The 24,150-nt window shown below is 35.5% G+C and overlaps 1 protein-coding gene across 6 annotated transcripts in view; it reads left to right on the forward strand.

Moving 5' to 3' along the window:
- The first annotated feature begins 6,983 nt into the window (after positions 1-6,983).
- The window catches only part of LOC117920474 (mediator of RNA polymerase II transcription subunit 27), a 29,014-nt gene continuing 11,847 nt past the window's right edge, over positions 6,984-24,150 (forward strand). For all 6 annotated transcript variants that reach the window (XR_004652250.1, XR_004652249.1, XM_034838029.1 and 3 more), the window contains exons 1-3: positions 6,984-7,277; positions 15,020-15,185; positions 17,871-18,342. Coding sequence is in view for 4 of the 6 variants with exons in the window: in XM_034838029.1 (XP_034693920.1) it covers positions 7,013-7,277; positions 15,020-15,185; positions 17,871-18,342 (903 nt within the window). In the remaining 2 variants the exon portion in view is untranslated. The remainder of the gene's footprint in view (positions 7,278-15,019; positions 15,186-17,870; positions 18,343-24,150) is intronic.

Consider the following 24,150-nt stretch of genomic DNA (forward strand, 5'->3'; position numbering starts at 1 on the left):
ACATGATATGTGCGAGGTTTTCTATTACTGCTTCCAACAGAGTGTCTAGTTTTAACATGAAAACGTCCCGCAACATGATCATACAAAAGAACCTCATGTGCACCCGCCTTAACAACTTTAGCCTTTATCTTGGCGTCAATATGTGGAATGAATTCTTCACCTGAAGCGAGCCGACTAGCACCATGCTCCTGCCTGACTGTGAAGTAACTATCAACCCAATAGAAAGTTAACTGGACTAAAGTTGTTATTGGTAAGTTATGAGCACCCTTAAGGACACCATTAAAAACTTCAGACATGTTAGTTGTCATAATCTCATATCTTCGCCCACCATCATGTGAGAGTACCCATTTTTCAAGAGGAATTTGCTCCACCCAATTTCTAGCCTTAACATTTATCCGGCTAATTGTATCCATGTGAGAAATAATTTTTTAACTTTATTCTCCATAGCAACCCTACACATGAGATCCTTTGAAGTCTTATCTTTGAACTTTGTGTTGAAGTTACTCGCTAAATGGCGCATGTAAAATCTATGACAAGCATCTGGCTTAGTCCATCCCGAATATGTTTCATTGACAGCAGCTATAATGCCAGGATGACAATCATATATCAGACACAACCCTTTCCTTTGTGTTACTCCAACTCTGATACATGCCAAAAACCAACTCCAACTATCTGTATTCTCTCCTTCTGTAATGGCAAATGCAAGTGAAAACAATTGGTTATTACCATCACATCCCATAGCAATCAACAAAGTCCCTTTATATTTTCCATACAAATGTGTCCCATCAATACTAAGAACTGGTCGACAGTGAGCAAACCCTTTAATAGATGGAGCGAATGCCCAAAAAACACGCTGAAAATTTTCTTCATTTGGGTTGTTTCCAGGAACCATTTTGGAATACATAATGCATCCAGGATTTGACTGCTCCAAGGCAAGGAAGAAACGAGGCAACTCTGCATAAGACTTATACCAATCACCAAATAATCGAGTCATTGCTTTCTTTTTTGCCTTCATTGCTTTTTGATAAGAAATTTGGTAACCAAATTGTTCCGCAACAACAACTTGAATTGCAGCAATTGTAATGGTCATTTCTACCTTCATGAATGTTTCAATATACTCAGATACAAAGCTAGAATCCAACTGTGAATGGTCTTGATTAATACATGGATTGACACATGTATGAGGACCTTTGTACTTAGTGATTCTAAACATACCTATATCTTTCATTATCATTGCCCTTAGTCGTCATTGGCACTCTGGTGCTTTTTTACATTGAAGAACTAACACACTTGCATTTGATTTATAAACAGTAAACTCTTGGTGCACTTTTATGGAAAACATCTTCACAGCATGTTGCAAATCTGATTTTGAGGGAAATATTTGGCCAATTGATAACTCCCCAACAACATTTCCGAAAGTTGGCTTTTTCCATGGAGTCCAATCACTTACAACATAATTAATTGCCTCGTCCATATTTAAAAATTGTAGTGTAGGTGGCATATAGTATGAAACGAGTGCAAATGTTTCCTTTAGGTTGTCATTAGAGATATTAAATTGGGTGCCATGTGGAGAGGCAACTAGTGATGTGTTTTCAACCTTAAACTCAACCTCATGATTATTAGACCTATCACCAACTTCAAGGTTCACAAATCTTGTGCTTTCACATTTCACAACTTGTTGGACCATCACCAAATCAATATTTTCTCTTTGACAACAATTTTCATCATCATTAGGTAAATGAATCTCATTTGTGTCGATTGCATCATCTCTATCATCTTCTTCATCTTTTTCATTTTCGTCATCAACATCGGTATCACCTGTTGATAATTGTGTCAAATGACCCATTTCATTACTCAAATGATAGTGGTTGAGAGTTTGCTCTATGAATAATTGAACTGAAGACATTCCATACTTCGATGGCACCAGTAGCATACGTGCAACTGTCCGATCATTTCTCACCATTAATGATTGAAAATTGTTCATTTCAGTTGGATGTCGACATTTCAAGACTAACTGATAGTCTCTGTCAACACCAATGATATCATATATCATCTTCAACAACTCCACAAAGGTCGTATGAATGGGCACATCTATAGGCTCAATCTCTACATTATTTCAAATATATCTCAAATCCTTTTTTGTCCTCAAAATTGTTCCATTCCAATAACATAACACTTCTACTATGGAATCAGTCATAATTGCCTTCACATAAATAATAACAAAAGGTTATTACATAAGAAAATAATATTTATTCAAGTAAAAAATAATATTTTATGGTCAATGATTCATAAAATACAATAATAAACCAAATAAATATTAAAATTGAACAATATTGGATGCTAATTCTCCCCATAAAAGGAGTCTGATGGTTCAGTTCAATTGCCCTCTTGCCAATTTTCTGTCAACTAAATGAACTGTGAATTGGAAATACATTTATGCCTTGAGATCAATAGTTGCTTATTTTTTATTTATTTTGTTACTCTCCTTATTGACATTTCTGATGATAAAACAACATTTATTTTCTTTGTAAACCATTTTGAATCACATTATTGAGTCTGATTTGGTTGGATTATTTTACATCAAGGTTTTTAGTGTGATATTGATTCATTAGCTGTTTCTCTTTGGCTTCATGTTGTCATTGGCTTACTTTGTCTAATTATTTGATATTTTCCTGATTTTTGTTAGAACTCTGTTTCTTCGATGTTTCAGGCTTCACCCATTACAATTGGTGGGCGTCAAGCTTTTGTTGAGGAAAAGATGTCTACAAACAGTTCTAGAGGCAAGTTGGATTGTATGTTGAGTTATTCATTTAAAAGAAGGAATGTCTCTAAAAATGAAATGTCTATGAGTTGCATAGTGAATGGATAACATCTTTTGCTGGATTGAGGTATGTCCTTGTCAAGATAAAGGAAATACATGATATCTTTTCTTGTGCCTGTGCAACGGGGGGTAAGGGGTGGGGGAACACCGGAGGATGGGTATTTGTCAAAATGATGCCTTTGAAACCTATTTTATCAAAGCAACAAATTGCGGAAAGGGAACTATTTCAAACATTCTCTCTAGAATTGGTCTTCTTGATGCAGATCATACATTTTTAAATGGTGGATGGGAATTGGTTTTATTCAGTGAAAATTTGGTTGCAGCTTCCTGTTGGAAGGAAATTTTACATCCAGCATAATCCAATTTATCAACTGTGCTTTTAAATTTTTTAAAAATAACTCTTTTTCTCCTCATTTTTCGCATCATGATCCAAAGGTTATACTTCACCCAATCTTTTCTGATTGCTTTTAAATAAAGAAGTAGCTTTTTTTTTGGTCTTGCAGTGAACAATAGAACACGCTTTTCAAACGGAAGGGAGTTTTTTCCGGAGGGGACACGCGTAGATTTTGAGAGCAGTAGAGGGATTCTGACAGAGATCGAGTTGCCACTTTGAGGAATCAAAAGAGGATTTTTTTTATTTTTTTTATTTTCATAGCATAGGTTAGTTTTCACATATCTTGGAATCATAATAAAAAAATAATAATGATAATAAAAAATAAAATAAAAAACACCAAACTTTTGTTAAAGGCAAAGTTGAAGGCAACAACATTTTGCATATTTCTCAAAAAAACTGTAACCCAAAAAAAATTCTCAAAAATTCTTCTCATGCAACGAAGCACAACACCTGTAACCCAAAAATATTTCTCATGCATAAATCAAAACCAACCTTAATTGCAGCTCCAAAAACGTCTCTGGCCCACTGGTGGGGTTAGGGCTTGAAGATGACCTCTGGATACGGGATGAAGCAAAGGGGGAAAGTTACAAAAAATGACAACAGAAAAAGCCAATCGGGGATGAAGAAAGGAGAAAGTTAAAAAAAATATATATATAAAACAATTGCTGGCTCTGCTTACGTAGAAAGAAAGGTTATTTTGAACATTACTTTGGCCTAAAGGCCAACTTTGATATTATGTTTGGGTATAAGGCTATTTTGGCCATTAATTCCCATTTTTCCCTATTTTTTTTTCATAAATATCATAAACGACATCATCAATCCCGTAGCATTAGATATACACCTTCAAGTCTTATTTATTTGTACCACACCCTATTCATCTATACCTTTTATATTTTAGTTTATTTATCTGTACTTCCATTGAACAACATTTATTTTACTATACATATTCATAAATATATAGATTTTTGACTTCTTGTATAATTAACTACATATCTTTTTCATTTCTACACACCTAAGATTTTTTTTTATACTCCATTTTAATCACATTTTTTATTTAACAAAATAATAAGATTTTTTTTCTTCTTTTAAAAAATTTCATATCTTAAAATGTGAGTATGTATTTTAACATTATTATATATATTACTAAATTGTGTTAAAAGAATATTATTGTAAATTAATTATCATGTCTTTTTTCTTCTATTCTACTTGATTGTCAAACACATTCATCATTCTAGTGGATGATGCCCAAAATTGCTATCATTATCCTAGTAGACGATACCTAAAATCGTTATACTATCGTAACTTTTATTAAAAACAACTTTTAATCAAGTAAAAGTTATTTTAACATAGTTGAATTATGTTATAAATTTGGTTTTGATATGACAAATAAAATTTCATAGATGTTTTTCAAAATATTCAATCTTCATTGTTACACTATATGCTTGTTGTAACAAGCGGGCAACTAAGCTATATTTTAGCAATATGATCAAACATTTTGGATCGACTTAAGACAATGTCAATGACAAAGACACCCATTTAAAGGGAGATTTTAGTTTGGTTAGAGTTGAAATTTTCAATAGTTAATCATAGACTAATAGACAAATTGATTGAAGGAGTGTTGAGACACTACATGACAACCATTTACAAAAATTATGTTGATTTTCTTAGCTTAGCTTAGTTTAAACTCTACGAGATCTCAACACTAGGGGAGAGTCCTTTTAAGGTAGTCATGGGGTAACAACCAAACACCTTTAGAGATGACTAAGTAGCAAACTTGTAGGACAAACATGCAACTTATTAGTTTACTAGATCTCAACAAGAGTTGCTTGAAGAGGCTAAGTAAAGCTTTGAGAACTCTTCAAAACAAATAAAAAAAGTATACAAGTAAGGTCAAATACTACTTAAGTTTCAAGTTGGCAATAAGGTTCTACTCAAACTTACTCCAAAAATACGAAGGAAGATTAGTTGCAAAATAGTTAAAAAGGGGATTGGTTCCAAGATAACGGTTTAAAGGGGATCGAATCTAAGATATGATGCTTCCATTGAAGCTTTTAAGAAGGTAGGGCAAGTTGCTTATAAATTATTATTAGACAAATTGAAAGTTCATCATAATCTTCATGCAAGCTTTTAAGTCCTTCTATGAAGATTATGATCCTAGAAGAGTGCATCGCCTACTATTCAAAAGTAGTTTGATTGCATTATGAAAAAAATGTTGGATCATCATACTATGAGACAAAGCAAAAAAAAAATAATAAAAGGACAAATAAAAGGATCATTATTTGATTGCACCACCTACTTTTCGTGTAATATTTAGTTTATAACGATCTTATTTTATAAGAATTTGTAATTCTTCAATGGCTTTCTCATTAAAAACAAAGGTCTTATTTGAAAACTATTATAAAAAAAATTTATTTATTTATTTATTTTTTAGAACACAAAATAGTCTTTTTACTCAAAAATTAGTTTTTAAACTAATAAATACATGGGAAAATTGTGTTTTGGGCCTAATTGGACCCAAAAATTAATGTATGATTCATATAAATTTCATATTTAAGCCCAACACCAAATGAAATAGTGGAAATTAAGAGTAAGGATATTGTCTTTAAAAAATCCCTAAAATATCCTTGACTATTAAATGAAAAACTAACCAATCACCTCATCTTTCTCATTCTTTTTTTTTTACTCTTTTGCCCTTCTCTCACCTATTTAATAGTGGAACCAACTTGAATAATTTTTTTTGGTCATATGAAAACATTTTAATTGAGTACTTAAAATAAAAACTCTTCATTCATCCTCTTTCTTTCTTTTTCTTTTTCTTATTTTAATAACTTTTCAATTAATTCAAATCATTAAAAAAAATCCTTAATAAACAAATTTGTAACATTTCATATAACTTATTACTAAAAATCATGTTAAAAAAGTTATTAAAATAAGGAAGAAAGAAGATTAAAAAAAAAAATTAAACTTTTTATTTTATAATAGTAAAAAAAAAAAAACTTTAAAATACTTTTTAGTATAAAAAAAATTAAAATAATGAATATATTTATTTTAAATAGTATTTTAATCATTAAATTATTTACTTCTAAAATGTAAAAGATAAAAATAAATGTTAAAGGTAATTTTTATTTATTTAAATTAATATTTTTTTAGAAAGTATTTTCCACAATAGTATTTGAATCATTAATATAATTTTTGTTTATTTATAATTTAAAAATAAAAAATAATATTGATTTTTCAATTATTTATAAAAAGAGTTTAAAAAAAATAAAGAAAAATAAAAAAATAGTTAAATAAGAAAAAATAGTGGCATGTGAAGAGTGGTAGAATAAAGACAAAAATGAGTCAAGTGAGTTTTTTTGTCAATTACTATTTTATATCTTTATAATCAATTATGGTGGTCGCCTTACCTTAATTATTAAGCCTATATGGGTTGAAAACACAATTGTCCGTAAATATATTTGACAAACTTTTATGGAAAATAATTTTTTGAGAATTTGTTATGAAATATATATAATGTTTTAAAGAGAATTTTAGATATTTTGAGTCATTTTTAATAGAATATCTGAATCTTCTTGAAAAATAAATAGATAAAATTGTTTTTTACATTTGATTTTCTAAATATAATTTTATTCTTAAAAATGATTAACAAATATATTTTTAATAATTTTTTCAAAAACGTTTTCAAAAGGTATTTTCCAACGGCTTGCTAAATTAGTTAGAAAATAAAATAAAATGTTTTTCCCAGATGGTGGCCCAATAAAAGTTGGGAAGCCCACGGAAAGCGTGGGGAAACGGAGATGCAGCAGCAGCAGCAAACTCAGGCGGCCCGCAACCCAACCTCGGCGGAGTCGACGGCGGAGGCTCCGCCGAAGCAGGTGGCGCTGGCGATGGACCGCTTGGCCCAAGCCGCTCGCCTCATCGCCGACGTCCGCCTTGGCGCTGACCGGCTCCTGGAGGCCCTCTTCGTCTCCGCACAGCCCCACCAGACCACCAAGCCGCTCCATCTCTTCCTCAAAGAAGACTCCTCCATGCGCCAACACCTCCAAGATCTTCGCACTATTGGTATGTATGTGTATAAATCTACTGCGGACTCAGTACTTTTTGAGTTTCTAGGTTTTTCTCTCCCTTTTCTCTGTTTGATTCTAGCTTTTGGGTGTCTTGTTCCCCATTTGAATCTCCGAATTAAAATGGAATGGAAGAAAACGGGGAGGGATATCAAATTTCCAAAGATTCTTCATTCAATGAGGAAGTGTTCTCTGTTACTTTTCGGGTTTTCTGATTGTTCTTTCTCTTTTGCCCAATTTACATCTAGGTTTAGGGCTCGGAAAGTAACAGAGAAAGGAAAGACATGAGAAGGAATGTCGTACTGTGTTGATTGCTTTGCCTGGAAAAATGTGGAAATGAATTGGATAATGAAAATCATTTTGAAGTTTATGCATGTTCAGATTGTTCATTTTCTATGGCATTGATATCCAGTACTTTTTGCATGTAGGGTTAGGTTTTTCGTGTTGTTGGTTTTATTTGAATTTAGTTTGAAGCAATCAGTTGGAAATAGCATTTTTTTTTTTTTTTTTGTTTCTTCGAATTTGTGATTTTGGATTGTTAGGGTGTGTTTCGAATTTGTGACTCGCCATTGTTAAGGTGTCTTTGGAACCTGAGAATATGGTAGTGATGATGAAACATGGTGGAAGCTTGTTTTTGGAAACCTTCCAAAGATCTCTTAAGATGGCCAATCTTCAGGACATTCCCTCCTTGATTAAGAAAAGGGATGATTGATATATGATACTACGTATTTCTAGGTTTTTTATTGCCCTTTGTGATTTTCTTCTATAAACATCAAACAAGCTCTAGAAGCTGCATAGGAACACTTGTGCAATTGTCTGTATACAGATATCCAAAATGAATTTTTTTTTCTATTTTTATTTATTTTTTATTTGTTCTTTGTTTGAAATTGTTAGATTCATAGTTGTTAAAAACTTATGATACATAACATGATACAACGATACGATACATATTTTTATGAAAGTTGATATATATGATGATTTGTATCTTATTTTAAAGTGTATCTTATGATACGTGATACGGTTTGTGACATAAAAATACAACAATTATATGTCTTCAAACATGAGGAGAAAAAGAAAAGTTGTGGTGGTGGGGGGGTGATGTTACTCTAGAAGAGTGAGGGAAGGTTATGGGGTGAGACTATGGAAGACCATCAAAAGTGGATGAGAGGAATTTAAGAGTAAAACAGTTTTTAGGGTGGAAAACGGGTGGAGAGCGAAGTTTTGGATGGATAAGTGATGTGGTGATGAATCCTTGGGTGTGGCTTTCCTCAATCTATTCTCAATAGCCATTGCATAAGATGCATGGGTAATTGAGTTGTGGGAGCACGAAAGGGAAGTTGGATGTTGGAATCCTAGGTTCTCAAGATAAATCCATGATTGAGAACTAGAAGGGTGGAGGCCTTATTCAGAAGATTGTTGACACAACTTGTAGTTATATAGAGGATAAGATGATTTGGTTGAACTCTTGAAATGTGACAATTTCTTAATCGAATTTCTCTATTCCCCCTTATCTAATGAATGATTAGAGGCATTCCCTGCAAGTATGATTGGGAACACTTGGATCCTAGTGAATGTTGTTTTTTTTGCTTAGAAACCTACTTGGGGAAGGATATTGACATTGGATTAGGTTAAAAGGAGGGGATGATGAATCTTGAATTGGTGCTATTTGAGCAAAGAAGAATAAGGATTTGTTGGTCCTCTTTCACTGTTTGAAAGCAGTTATGTTGTGACAACTAATTTATGCAATATTTGGGATAGGATGGGTGATGCAGTGTGCACTAAGAATTGTTTTTTGTTTATGCCTTTGCTTTGGTTGGCCTTTTGGTGCCTTTGTTACACACTATGCATGCTTTTGTGTGCCCTTTTGTTAGGCACTATTAATGTGTGTGTGTGTGATCTTTGCTTGTCAAAAAAAATGTAAAGGAAGTAAATTAATAAAATGAAATATTCAATAGAATTCAAGGATTTAGAATTAATATTATTGCTGTATTCAAAGAACAGAAAAGGAATGATGAATTAAAAAAAAAAGAAATGAATTAGTTTATTTTTGATGAAAAAGTAAAGAAGAAATAGAAGTCATTGCCAAACAATGAAAAAGGATTAAATGGAGTAAAATTGAAGGAACTAGTTGCAAATTAAAGGATTTAGAATTAATATGAAAAATGGTGTAGCCCTTGGGGTGGCTCAATGGTAGTGACTTTTGGCTATGAACTAGAAGCCCTGAGTTTGAGTCTGCTTCATATTTAAGTGCTGTAGGATAGAGTGCAAACCCAAATCAATTAGGGTTTGCTTTGTTTGCAGTTGTAATAAATGTCTTTTTGTTGGGTTCTTCATCTTTTTATAAGGAAATAACATAAAAGGAAATCAAGTTGATACAATAAAATGTCCCTTAACATTGCAAATTAAATAATTTAGAATTATTATTACTATTATAGTCAAAGAATGGAAAAAGAATAATAAAATAGAAAATAGAAAATAAATGGAATATGAACAATAATAATCTATATAACAATAGTATTTTAGAGAAAAAAGTCAATGAACAATTTACACTTTTATAAGTAGTGTAGATTAACTTCTAGGTTTAGGTTTTCTTAGTGTTGATTGTATTCAATTTAATTTAGAACATCTAGCATTTGTTTGAATTTGTGATTTTGTGTTGTTAGAGTGTGTTTGGAAACTAAGAAAAGACTAATGGTATAACAAGTTCTTGTTTGAATTTGTTATTTTTGGGTGTTAGGGTGTGTTCAGGAACAAAGAAATAATAATGGCTCAGAAAACACATTTGTTTTTAAAAACTGTTTCTCCAAAAACTTCTCTTTAATGTTGGCCCTAAATAACCTCCTGGTGTTGTCGCCACATTCGCTGTGTTGTTGTGTTTTTGATATTTGCTCTCATTTTTCTTTATTTGATTCTAGATTTGGGGTTTTCTTAATGTTGGTTTTATTTGAATTTAGTTTGGAACAATTAATTGTTGACATTTTTTTTTTTTTTTTCCAAATTTGTGGTTTTGGATCGCTAAAGGTCAAAAAAGGTCAATAGTGTCTAGGCATCTGTTTCTTTCTTACCAATTATTTCAAGTCCATACCATAATTCATATGATACTAATAGAACTTTTCACATTTGCAAATTGAGCATTGAGAACCTTCAATACTGAAACTTTATGTACACAAATTTTCAAATTTAATGAAGAAACCCTTGATTTAGTGAGAATGAAGACATGAAAAACCTCACAATCCTTTGTTGTGGCTTAAAGCATGAGATTAGCTCTCTATATAGATGATACAATGGGGAGGTTCTGAGATGAAGGAGGGCCTTAGGGGGGAAGAAGATGTTTTGCTGTGGAGTCCAAATCTTTTGAGCTTTGGGTTGACAAAGTAGGAGGGAAGTTGAGAGGGTGCATTTGGGAGAAATGCAGAGGACTAACTTCCTGGATCAGATTTGGGGATGCAAGCCTTATTAGTTTGTTGGATGGAGTTGAGGCTTGCTGTAGAGGGAGTGACGATAGAGGTTGGTCCCTTGTTTGGGAGGAGTGGGGAAGAAAGTATAGGCTGGAGTGTCGCTCAAACAAGGCGGGTAGATTTCTGCTTTGCTCTGTTTGTGACCTAGAGGCGAAAAGATTTTGTCTAATTTTTCTAGAAGGGAAAGGGTTGATTGGAGGATGGAATATATTGGCGGAGAAGTTGAGCGAGACTAGGGTGGTTCCCTCTGGAGGTTTAAAGGATTCTCTATCCCTTGAGGTGCTTAGGAAGGAAAAGAAGATGGAACCAAGGACTTTTGCGGATGTTGCAAAATCGAAAACGGGTAGGTTAGGAGACAAATTTTGGTTGGAGCTGGGGAGTTTGAACATAGCTGAGTTAGATTTTCTAAAGAGTTGGGCTTATCATAATTGGCTCCTCGAAGGGAGTTTGAACATAGCTGTGTTGGGAAGAGGACTTCTACTTTTTGAGTTCGAGTTGTTAAGTGAGGCTGAGCGAGTCCTAGCCAGAGGCAAGAGGAGAGTTAAAGACAATGTTTTATTTTTGGAATAATAGAACTCGGATGTGGGGTGCTTTTGTAATGGAGCTATGGCTAATGAAGCTTGGGTGTGGGTGGTGGGTCTCCCTCTTCATCTTTGGATCCGCGAGGTGTTTAAATTGATAAGAGATGGTTGTGGAGGTTTCATTGCAGAGGATGAGAATACGACTTCTATGGCAGAGTTGCAATGGGCTAGAATTTTAGCGAAGTTGGTTGGTAGGGATTTACCTACCTCTGTTCAGATTGTGGTTGGGTTGGGGAGTTTCTCCATTCAACTATGGTGGGAACCCCGCCTTGGTTTTCTCAGGTGGTGCCGGCGGGAAGACTTCTTGGGGAAGGTGTTTTAGCGGACGAAGATGAAGCTGGAGGAAGACCACGTGTCGCGTGCAGTGGAAGCTTGTTGGAAAAGGAGTTTCAGGCCAAGGTGTAGACTAGAGTACAAGATGTGTTGTCCTTTGGAAGCTTTTCAAAGAGTGTTGCAGGCTTTTCCTTTGATTCCTCTGCAGTGGGATTGACATTGAGGTGGTTGTTGGGGAAAGAAGCCTAGTGAATAGGGGTCAAGGTGTAGGGGGTGTTAACAGATTGGGTGGGCAATTTATCAGGCCTGAGGAGATTAAAAATGGGCCTATTCTTTTGGAGGTCTAGAACAGAGTTGGGTTTGGGGAAGTTAGTTGTGGGCCTGTTCTCGTGGATGCCCAACTGCAAGGGTCGGAAAGAGAGCCAAGGCCTTTTCTTTTAAAAGGCTGTTTGGTGGGCTGTGAGGAGAGGCCCTTCTTGCTCAAGGGCTCTTTAGTGGGCTGTGAGGAGCTATTCAGGTTGGGCTGTGAGGAGCTATTCAGGTTGGGCTTTGGGCTTGGAGAAATGGGATTAAAGGGAGAAAGGGTTCTTAACTCTTCTGTGTTTGTTGAGACCGAAGCTAGGGCACCACACCAGAGGAGGCTTCATATGTTCAAGATAGAGAGGATAAGGGGCTCGTTTGCTTTATTGAAGGGGCTATGAGGGAATCAGAGTCACTCATGGTGAATGTTAGAGCGAAGATTACTGATGAAGCGTTGGTAGTCGAGGCATCCAGGTACGATTCCTCTCCCTCTAACCTTGTGGGGGTCTGGGATATCTTATTTTCTACTCCTTCCTTTGGGTATGATCAGGCTTTGGTGTTGGGGGAATCCTTTGGCTTGGGAAGGTTAGACACCATCGAAGGAGTTAGTTTTCAGGCTTCGTTGAGTGTTATTTTGGCTGCTGGTAGTTCGTGGGTGATGGAGACAAAGGGGGAAAAGTCCTTGGTCAAGATCGGAGTAGGGGGAGAAGTTGAAAGGCCTACGCTTGATGAGCCATTGTAGGAAAGGTCTGGGAGTAGTTGGGATGATAGTTGTCTGGCGAAGTTTAACAAATCTTTGGGATTTTCGACAAAAGGTGTTGAAGGGGAAATCCTAAAAATGCTTCAAAGACTGAAAAACAGAAGAGATCAAGGCAAGAAAAGGGGAATTCCAGGGACTACAAGGTTTGAACGAGAATTAAAAAAGTTAGAATGTTTGATTAATTATGATGGGGTGAGCAAGGAGAATGGTTCAGACATAGGAGGAGGGGATAGAGTTTCGTGTTCTAAATAAAGATTAAGATCTTATCTTGGAATGTTCGAGGGGTCAATGACAGAAATAAAATGAAGATAATCAAAGCTTTGCGAATGAAAGAGAAACTCTTTGGAAGCATGTTATTAGTAGGAAGTTTGGGAGGAAGAAGGGGGATGGTGTACTAGGGAAGTGAGGAAGGGGTTTGGTGTAGGATTTTGGAAGGAAATTAGGAAGGAAGGGTCTCTTTTGCAAAACAAAGTTGTATTTTTTGTGGGGGATGGAAGAACAGTGAAATTTTGGAAAGACAAATGGTGTGGGAACTTTGCTCTTTGTGATTCTTTCCCCTCTTTGTATGCCTTAGCGGTTTCTAAAGAGGCTTGGTTAGTGGAGTTGTGGGACTCATCGGGAAAGGAAGAGGTTTGGAGTCCTAGGTTCTCTAGGCCTTTTAATGATTGGGAGGTGGAGGAGGTGGAGAGGTTTCTTGTGACAATACAAGGAAGCTTAATCCTAATTTGGAAGATAGGGTGCTGTAAAAAGAGACTAAGGACGGGATTTTTTCTGTCAAATCTCTTTATAGTGCTCTAGATTCAAGAAGTGCTATTCATTTTCCAAAGAGCATCATTTGGAGCCCTTGTGTTCCTACTAAAGTGGGTTTTTTTGCTTGGGAAGCCTCTTGGGGTAAGGTGTTAACTTTGGATCAACTTAAAAAGAGGGGGTGGACTTTAGCTAATAGATGCTTCCTTTGTTGTGTGGAAGAAGAGTCTATTGATCATATTCTAATTCATTGCACCAAGGCAAGAGTTTTATGGGAGTTATTGTTTGTTCTTTTTGGCTTAATGTGGGTCCTTCCTTATTCAGTTAGAGATACCCTTCTTGGTTGGCGTAGTATCAACTTGGGCAAGAAGCGTAGTAAGGTATGGATGACAACTCCCTTATGTCTTTTTTGGGCGGTTTGGAAGGAAAGAAATAAAATTGCTTTTGAAAATGAGGAGCTTTCGATTCATAGGATGAAAAATTCTTTTGTATGTAATTTTTGGTTTTGGACTAAGTTGATTGTAGATGAAGGCCCTCTTCCTTTAATCAACTTTTTTGATTGGTTGGGTTCTAGTTGAGGGTTGGTGATCTTTTTTATCCCCTCTCCTTTTTGTTCCTGCTTTTTGGTGCCTCTTGTAAACCCCCTGTATGCTTTGGGTTAGCCTCAAGGCGCTCTTTATTCTAATATATTTTTCTGTGCGTTTACTTATCAAAAAAAAAAAATATATAGATGACACAATGGGGTTTTAGAATGAAAGGATCATCGAAAGTCGGGATGTATAATAAAGGGCATTATGATGGAAGCAAGTATCTCAAGAATAGTTATAGAAGCATATTCATCAAAAAAATAAAAATAAAAATGGAATAGTTGTAGAAGTACAGTTGAATTTTGAATATTTAAGGATTGGTGGTGAGCACTTAACCTTTTCTGTTAACTATGAATGAACTGAACAGGCGTGTAGCAGAACAGGTGTTGTGGTGTATGTGTTTTCCAGTGATGGGCTTGACAAAACCTCATCACATGTAACTGCTTTGTTGGAATGTGGAATGATGCTTAAGAAGAAATGAATTTATGATATCTAGGACTATTATTGAATATCTCATATATGTAGTAAAGCTGGGAGTAGATTGATTTTTTTCTTTTTTGATAAGTTAAATCCAGGAGTGGATTGATGAGGAGATACCAAATACCCAGCACCGAAGAATGCCTCTCTACATTTTTAAAAATCCCATTATTTAGCAATGGTTAAGAAAAATACTCACACAGTTAGATTTCTAACTGAATGATGAGGTTGAGATTGAAGAGAAGGATGACTGTGAAGGCAAAATGTTTGGAATTCATAAATGAATGCATCTTTAAGAGGGTAAAGGTTGTTGAATTTTCAGTAGTGCCAATCATCATGCCATCAGGTCCTTGATGCCAGTCAAGATTGTATAGAATGATTGTGCCATCTATATGTTTATCATGCTTGTAGCCATTTGCCTTTTCTGATTTTGCGTTGAAATTGGATTGTGATGATTACTCGTAGAAAGTAGACTACATCATGGCATATAGGTGAATCTTGTTTTCTTGTTGGAGTGTTTGTTAGCATTCATAAATTTACTTCCTTACTTTTGCTAGGAAAGCAACTGGAAGATTCTGGGGTTCTCAATGAATCTCTTCGGTCACGAAGCAATTCTTGGGGCTTGCATATGCCTTTGGTTTGTCCAGATGGTGCTGTTGTTGCTTATGCTTGGAAACGTCAACTTGCTGGCCAGGCTGGTGCATCTGCCGTTGACAGGACCAGGTGGATATGAAGACCCTGGATGTGGTGATACCATATGGTCCTTGTCTTTTGGTTGCTTCTATAAGCGTGCCATGTGAATGAATTTAATATTGACTAGTGATTCACTCTATTGGAATCTTTGCAAACCTGTTGTGTTCATTACAGCATTATGGTTTATTAGCCTTGTTTAATATAGGTGTTATTATTTGATTGAAAGGTGCACACGTCAGGTTGAAGTGCATGAAGTATTGATGTGCTAAATGAAATATAAGCATGCACAAGTGACATCATAAATACTCCAAAATTTAATTCTTTAACCGAATGATCAGATATCTGTTTCCAGTTTTAGGAGGATATGATATGTGCTATGGATATGCTCTATGTGGGAACCTAATGATTGAGCAGGGAAGTGGATTGTGGTTAAACCTCCTTTTCTTTCTTTATTTTTTATTTCTTTTTTTCTTTTGTTAAATCTTAATAATGATCGTGTGGTTGCTAGGAATATCATTGTCTTAGAAAGTGAGATGCAGAGAAGTTTTTTGTCCTCCTGCAATGAGAGCCAAAAGCATTGAGTTGTGATGCTTAGATGAGTTGTTGAGTTTAGATTGGTGGGAGCCTGGTCTTACGTGTCTCTAAAATTGTAGAGGATTCCCTTCATGATTATTTATGGGAATTTCTATGCCAGATCAGGAATGACTTTTGGAGTTGGGAAGGGTTAGGAGAATGCATGTATACATGGTGCTTAAGGAGGAATTTGAATGTGGTTTGGTTTCTGTCTGGGAGAAAGCAGGCAGTGAATATCGACTATGCGTTAGCTTTTGAACTTTATAGAGTCTACCTTTTGGGTGGGCCTCCTGTTAGAGGGGGTTATCAGCGCTTGGTTTAATAACCAAGACCCATCCACATAAAAAATTGATCAATGTTTGATTTCTTTACACAGGGGGAACCATTGGGTGGGTGTGTCCTAGAGTATGTCACCTAGTAACTTTTTGTTTAAGAACTCTAAATGAATCTAAGTTGATTGGATTATTAAATGTTACAGCAGTTTACTACAAAGTTAAATAAGAATGGAAGACCCTGGCAAACTTGGATGAAGGCAACCAACATCACTAGTTAAAGCATTCCTAAACTCAGAACGACCTCTCTCCTCTCTGTGCCAATCCCTCCACCCACCACCATACTTAGAAAAGAAAACGAGAAGTTGGAGGTTTTAATAAAATGTGTGTTACCTTAAACAAAGGTCTAATAATTTCTGCCAAAGGTTTTTTTTCCAAATCCCCCTTTTTTTTTTGTCTCCCTAAGTTTTTTATTTGTGTGCTAGATGTTCCTTTTCCTAACCATTATGAACCAATAAACAATAATATGAATGACATAAATTCAAGAAAAAGGGTTTGGAAGTTGGAACACTTTAATCTAATTGTTGTAAGTCAGGCGTATAATGTGGCTTTTTTAACCTTATACTCTATCAATTTCTTTTGATAAATAACCCGCTTCATTGAAATGAATTAAAGGACAAATGATATATGCTGGTGTTCCAACTTAAATTCAGAGTTGGAATAGGATTGAGCTCCACGTGGTTTTCTTTAAGGAATTTAGATGATAGGCTTACTCGTCTTAGTTTCTCTTTTGCCATTAGAAAGTTTTCTTAACTGGAATTTTCTCAAGGAGTTTCTGTCTTAGACTATTTATTTTCTAGGAGTTTTGTTCATTTTCTAGTTTAAGTTAGCAGAGACATCTTGGGATGCAAACTAGCCCCTAAATTAAGTAGACCTTTATGCAATTGCTGTTTTAGATCTTCTATTTTGTAGGACTTTGGTTCACTTTCTAGTTAGAGTTAGTGGAGATGTCTTAGGGTGCAAACTAGACCTTTGAGTATTTTATGAACTTTTTATTGTTGGAAGTTGAGACATATTTCCTTTCTATATTGTTTGGTCTTGCTTTTAGAAGCTTTTTGCTTGCCTAGGAATTTTTCTTTAAGTCTATAATATAAATAAGGTCCTTGGGTGGGCATGGTTCTCTCATGGGGAAGAAACAGAAAAAAGCCTAGAGGGCTGCTCCCTTGTGCTTGTTTTAGACTCTCTGGAAGGAAACCAATTGGAGTGCTTTTAATGATGTTGAGCAGTTGAACTAAACAATCGAATCCGATTTTATGTATGCTTTTGTAAATTGGGCTGGGGTGTACATAGAGGACCTCTCAATGCTATGATAGATTTTGTAGATTGACTAAGCTTCAAGTAAGGAGAGATATTTTTTTGTTTAACTTCTTGTCTAGACTAGACATCTATTGTATACATCATGTGCACATTGGTGTGCTTCCTTTTATATGCTTTTAATATACTGTCTTAAAAAAAAAAAAAAGGTCCTTTCCATCAAAAAGAATCAAGAGGGTTTGATTAATACAAGTTTGAGAATCTTAATTCGATCACTGAATAATGAACATCTGTTTTCAGAATTTCTTCTCCTCCCATTTTTCTATGATTCTGGTTCTCATTTTGCTTGAGGTTGCTGGATAATAGTTTGGATCCATTACTCTCAGAATTAGGCACTTCTTGAAACTACCAGAAAGGAGCAAAGTTTGTTTTTCTGGATTGCACTCCTTTATGTGGTTATATATATAATTTTATGTGTCTATTTGTTTGTTTCCTTCTGTTTTATTTTGGTTACTGGGCATTGGGGTCATTTATTCATGCATCTTAATTTCTTCAGATTAGCTCTAAAGGCCTTTACTGATCAGAAACGGCGGTTTTTCCCTCACCTTGATGATGGATTAAACGGTCAGAGTTCTGCTTCTGAGTCGGTTCCAAAGAAACATTGTGGTTCTCAGATCTCAACAGTTACTCAACAAGAAGAGCTTAGTACTTACAGAACACTATCAGATGTTCTAATGCATGTGGAAAAAGACATGCCAAACATGAAAATTTTCACTTACCAACGATTGGACTGGTTAAAAAGAGCTTCTACACTTCCCTGTTCAGCAGAGGAGTTTTTGATGGATTCATCGAAAGAGCATGACTTTCATATTTCAAATAAACCAAGATTGGGATTGCTGGGTGCTGTTGCTGCTGATAAAGTCGCTGTAATTGAGTTGTTGTTTCCTTCAATATTCAGAGCTATAATATCATTGCACCCAGCTGGTTCTATTGACCCTGATGCTGTAGCTTTCTTCTCTCCAGATGAGGTAATCTTGTTTACCTGATGCACTATTTTCCTGATACTTAGCCTTGGCTCCATTTGAAAGTATTTTTCTATTTCGGTTTTGTTGCCCCACAATTATTTATTTTTTTGATAGGCAATTCTTTTTTTCTTTTTTCATTTTTTGTCCCCATTGGGATTTGAACTTGGAACCTCCCATAAACCCACCCCAACCCTTGACCACTTGAGCCAGGCCTCAAGGGCTTGTTGCTCCACATTTATATTATTGTTGCATTAGCCAGTTAAAATTGCATCTTGTTACCATGTGTGTATTCTGATTTAGAACCAAAGAGTGTCTTAACTGAAGCATGAATTACCACGTGGTAAACCAGGAAAATGGCTTCTTGTTTACAATCATATAAAGTTGTGTAAACATGCGTGAGTGTGCATATCTGAACACACACACACATACACACACACACACACACATACACATTTATATTGTAATTATGAACTATGAATTGCCACATGTGGTAAAAGATGAACTGACTGCTTGTTTATGGTCACATATATTTTTATATGTATCCAATCTACCTGTTTACTTTATGTCCTTGTTTTTCATACCTAGAAAGGTTAGATTGAGTCTTGAGAAAATTCAAAGAGATTTCCTATAGGGAGGTAGTGCTTTGGAGAAAAAGCTACGTCTAGTGGAATGACCGATTACATGCAGGGGTAAGAGCAAGGGAGGCCTGGGCATTAGATTTTTGATAAGTAGAGGCCTGGGCATTAGATGGCTTTCTTTGCTTTTAATGGGACAGTCCTTGGAGATGCTTCTAGAGGAGAAACATTTTGGAAACAGGTTGTATAGGGAAACTATGGAGAGGAAGAAAGGGGTTGGAGTTCTTGCAAAGTAAGAAGAGGGTATGGGGTTTGGGTTATGTAAAACTAATAGAAAGGGATGGAAAACCATTGGAAAAGGGATGTTTTAGCAGTAGAACATCCTTTGAGATGGGTAATGGGATAAGGGTGAAGTTTAGAAAGGATATGTGCTGTTAAGTTAGTAGTTGAAGATATGGATAAATAGTGGAGAGATGTGTAGATGATAACTCCCCTATAGTTCTTTTGGTGCATGTGGAGAGACTTGAATGACAGAGTTGGGAAGAAGTGGGAAGAAATTCTTGTTAAAAAAAAAAGTTTTGAACAAGGAGTGCACTTATTAGAAGATGAAAAAAGTTCATCATTAGTTTTCATTTTTATTGGTCTCGAGTTTCTTTGAGTTTGAGGAATAATTCTCACTTGGATTTAATTGATGGATTGAGATTGTATAGGGGGTTGCACATGCTTATTTTTCCTTGTCACCTCTCCATTAAAAAAAAGTAGTTTATTTTTCCCTATATCATAGTCTTAAAAGACTCAAGGCGCACCAAGGCACAAAGTCCTCCTGGAGCTTGAGGTGCAAGATGCACCTAAGGCGCAAGATGCACCTAAGGCGCAAGATGCACCTAAGGCGCGGGCCTTAGTGAAGTGAGGCACACCATATTTTACATATATATTTTTATATAATATAATTAAGTGCTCAGAAATTTTCCTCTATTTTCCCTTTATTTTTCCTCTTTTTCTTCGTCTTCTTCTCTTTTTCACACCGTTCGGGAGGTTAGGGCTTTTTTTTTGTGTTTTACAGGTCCAAAACAAGCATATATTGGGTTTTGGAAGAAGAACAAACCAAAACGGTGTTGTTTTTGGCCTGTTTTTTTTTTTTTTTAAAGATTAGGCTTTAAAACGACGTTGTTTTGACCTAGTTCTTTTTAAAGAACAAGGGCCAAAACGACATTGTTTTGGAGCTTTATTTATTTAAAAAAATAGGCCAAAAACGACGCCGTTTTGGCCCCTATTCTTTTAAAAAGAACATACCAAACGACGTTGTTTTGGTCTCAAGAAATTAAAAAAACAAAACCCTCGTCGTTCTCCCTTTGCTACTCTGCAACTCGTCGCCGGAGGGTGAGAAGATGACCAAAAGAAGAAGAAGAAGACGATGACAGAGGATAAAGGCATACTTGTTGGGGGCGTCGTGCCTGGTTGGGAGGCAAGCGCCTTTCACTCCTAATTAGGGCTTCCGTGAAGGGACGATGCCTGCAATTAGGCGAGGTGCTGGAGGGTGGCGTGGCGCTGGAGGGTGGCGTCGTGCCGCTTGGAGCCTAGGGGTGCCTTTCACAACCATGTCCTATATATATTCTTTTCTTTGTGGTGCACTTGTTATACTACTTGTGTACATGGATTGTGGCCCATGCTTTTGTTAGACACTTTTTGATATATTTGTTATTGCCTATCAAAAAGGGAAAAAAAGAAAAGGGAAAAATGATGAACTTTTGCATTAAAATTTCATATTTTGTTAAGTTGAATTTATCGAAACTCTTTAGTGTTTGATATTTTTATATGTATGATATTGGTAAAAACCTGTATTGAAAAATGCACTATATTTCATTGTATTGGGTATATATATATATCCAGTACAATGTGACTTTTATTGAGAAAAAGTGCATTAAGGCTTGGAGAGCAGCCCCTACTTGCATTTTCTAGACACTTTGGAAGGATAGTGAGGAATTGTCAGATCAAAGGCTAAAAAGTTTATTCCTAAACAATTTCTCTATGTGGGCTAGGGTGTGTATAGGTGGGGGATATACGAATTTGATTGATTTTAGAGTGGTTGGGCATTGGGTGAGGAAGGGAGTATTTTTTGTACCCTCCTTTGTACTTTTTGCTTGTTTTACTTGTACAGGACTTGTATACTCTTGCGCACTTTTTGCGCTTTTTTTAATACAATTTCTTACTTATCAATATATATGTATGTATGTATGTATGTATGTTTGTGTGTGTGTATCATATGAATATGCATATTTTTCTTTTCTATTTATTTCTTATTACATAGCAAAACCTTAAAACACAATACGATATGGCATAGTATAGAAAAATAGAAAAAGATGCTTGATATGATTTACGTGGTAATAATTATGTCTATAGCCCATGTAACATTTTTTTTGATAGGTAAATAAGGAGAATATATTAAAAGCACTTTCAAAATGGTGCAATAAAGTACACGTGGAGTGTACAAATTAGGCCACAAGGCAAGCAGGAGAAGAAAAAAGTGAAAGAAAACCTTCCACCCTTTAGAAGGCTAACCCAACCCTATCCCAAAACCCCTAACAAAAGAAAAACAAACTGCCTCACAAGACAGATGTTGAAACCCCTGTGTTCCTCCCCTTTCTCCTGATATCACGCGAAGAACTGTTGTAGTTAATTGAGCTCTCTAATTTACGTAATTCCCTCTCAAAATGGGAAATCGAGCGATGACTCCTCTTACTGTCTAAGCTCTTAACCCCACGCTCTTTCCTTGTCTCTAATTTTTTCAAAAGGGATCCGATCTCCTTCTTGAACCCCAAAACTGGCTTCCCTAAGTAGCTACTAAAATTTACAAACTTGTTGGGAAGTCTATAGCCCATGTAAACATGGAATTTTCTAACTATCATCCCATATAAGAAAGGTCTTGCTACAATTGATATTCATAGCCCTTAGTACCTAATTTACCCTCAATGCTCTAGGTAGTATGATTATGATATTGAATAAATGTTATAAAATAGAGACAAAAGTCCCCTCATTTTTTAAGAACCCGGGGAAAAAATTATTGAAAGTTGTGAAAGGAAGTGAGAATTTTCCTTTTTTTTTTTTTCTAGTACAATATAAACAATTCATTGTCATTTGTCAAGCAAGGTACATTTCTTCATACTTTTTGTTTAATCCCTTTTGAAACCCTAAATATGGATTTAAGAATTCATTTTTTTTTTTTGATAGGTAAGAAAAGATCTATTAAAAAGAGGCGCCAAAAGAGCAATTCAAGGTATACAATACCTATACACCCACCGCCAAACCGGCCAAAAAAGCACAAATAAACAAGTACCCAGCTGGGCTAAAAAACAACCTTAGCTAGAGCCCAACCAATCAATAAAACTAACTAAAGTTAGAGGTCGATCAACTATAAACAACTTGGCATTTGATCAAAGGGTAAAAACAAAAAGGTATTTGAGTCTCTGGATTGACAACACATCATCATTGAAAGCCAATCTATTTCTCACCTTCCAAACCGTCCAAAATATGTAAAGAGGAGCTGCTCTCCACACCTTCTTGCACTTATTGCCCACAAATGAACCATGCCAACTAAGCAGAGTCTCTCTAACTGAGGAAGGCAACACCTATGACACCCCAAACAAAGTAAAGATCAAATCCCATAAGACCCTTGTATTTGTACAATGAAGAAGAAGATGGTCTATAGTCTCTTCCTTCTCATGGCACAAAAAACATCTATTTGCCAAGACCCATCCTCTTTTTTGAATTAGATCCAATGTTAGAGCTTTGCCCCACGTAGCCTCCTAAGCAAAGAAGGTAATCTTGGGTTTAAGAATTCATGATTACATTATACTTTATATTTTATTAAAGTGGAGGTTTTTCGTTGACCAAAGCATGGAATCAAGACATAGTGGATGATAAACTTCTATTTTGATCTCACTTAAGTCATATTTCCACAAATGAAATTAATTCAACCGATTTTTATAGGGAGAATGATTAATTGTAGCATACTATTATTGGAAGTACCCATGGGTTGCATTTAGACAGGCATACCAACATTGTGGTTAAGGTAGTCAAATCAACATCTTTAGAGAATCCATTTCTTGAGGCTTCTCAGTTGTTTTTTGTCCTAATTTTGTTCATTTTGAAGTGAGAGATGGTTTGAAGATTTATTTTTAGGAGGCCTTTTGGTGGGGGGATGGATCTCTTTGTTTGTTTGATAAGCAATAAACGATGTATATGCATGGCAAAAGAAAAGAATGCATCATAGTACACAAGATGTATACAAAAGGTACAAAAAGGCAAAGCCACACAAGAGAGAACACAAAAACCAACTCTCTCTTAACAAGATCCTAACCAATCAACAAACTCAATCAAAAGCATTGAGCCTTCTTTCATGTACATCCCTACCCATGCTGAGACGTTACTTAGGAACTAACATTTCAACTTTTGATTCGACATCTCTTCGCTTTCAAATGCTTGTCGGTTTCTTTCCTAACATCTAAAATATGCATAGGGGAGCAACCTTCCAAACCTTCTTTCGCTTTCTTACTACAAAGGAGCCATACCAGCTTAATAAAGTTTCTGTAACCGTGGAGGGAATAACCCAAACTACTCCGAATAAAGAGAATATTTGACACAGTGAAGAAGAATGTGATTAATTGATTCCCCTTCGATTTTTCAAAGAAAATATCTATTTGCCCACAACTGCACTCTTTTTTAGAGTTGATACATAGTCAAAACTTTCCCCAATTGGCTTCCCAAGTAAAAAAACTCACTTTGGTAAGGACTTAAGAATTCCAGATAATCTTTGAAGGGAAGGGAATTGACCTCCCAAGCTCCAAGATAGAGAAGAGGTGTTTAGTAGAAAAAACACCATTTTTTGACTCCTTCCTAATCATTATGTTGATATCTTCCCTCCTTATCGACTCTTTGTATTCTTTACCTTTGTTAGAACTTTAGTCTAAATAAGCTTCATATACATTATTGGTCTATTACCAAAAGTTCATATTTTTGAGTCAAATGGTAATTTGACATATTAGCAAAGCTTTGTTTTACTGGAGTTCATGAGTTTGACTTATATTTATTTCTTCTAATTTATTAAGCCCATGTGTAAGCCTAATAAAGAAGATTGACAAAGAGGAGGGATTTTATGGCTTTAACACATGCCCCAGCTTTTGGGTAAAATTGGTAATTTAGCATGGTCAAAACCTTGTTTTAAGGGAGGTTCTGAGTT

Source organism: Vitis riparia, chromosome 8 (assembly GCF_004353265.1).
Source record: "Vitis riparia cultivar Riparia Gloire de Montpellier isolate 1030 chromosome 8, EGFV_Vit.rip_1.0, whole genome shotgun sequence".
NCBI lineage: Eukaryota > Viridiplantae > Streptophyta > Magnoliopsida > Vitales > Vitaceae > Vitis > Vitis riparia.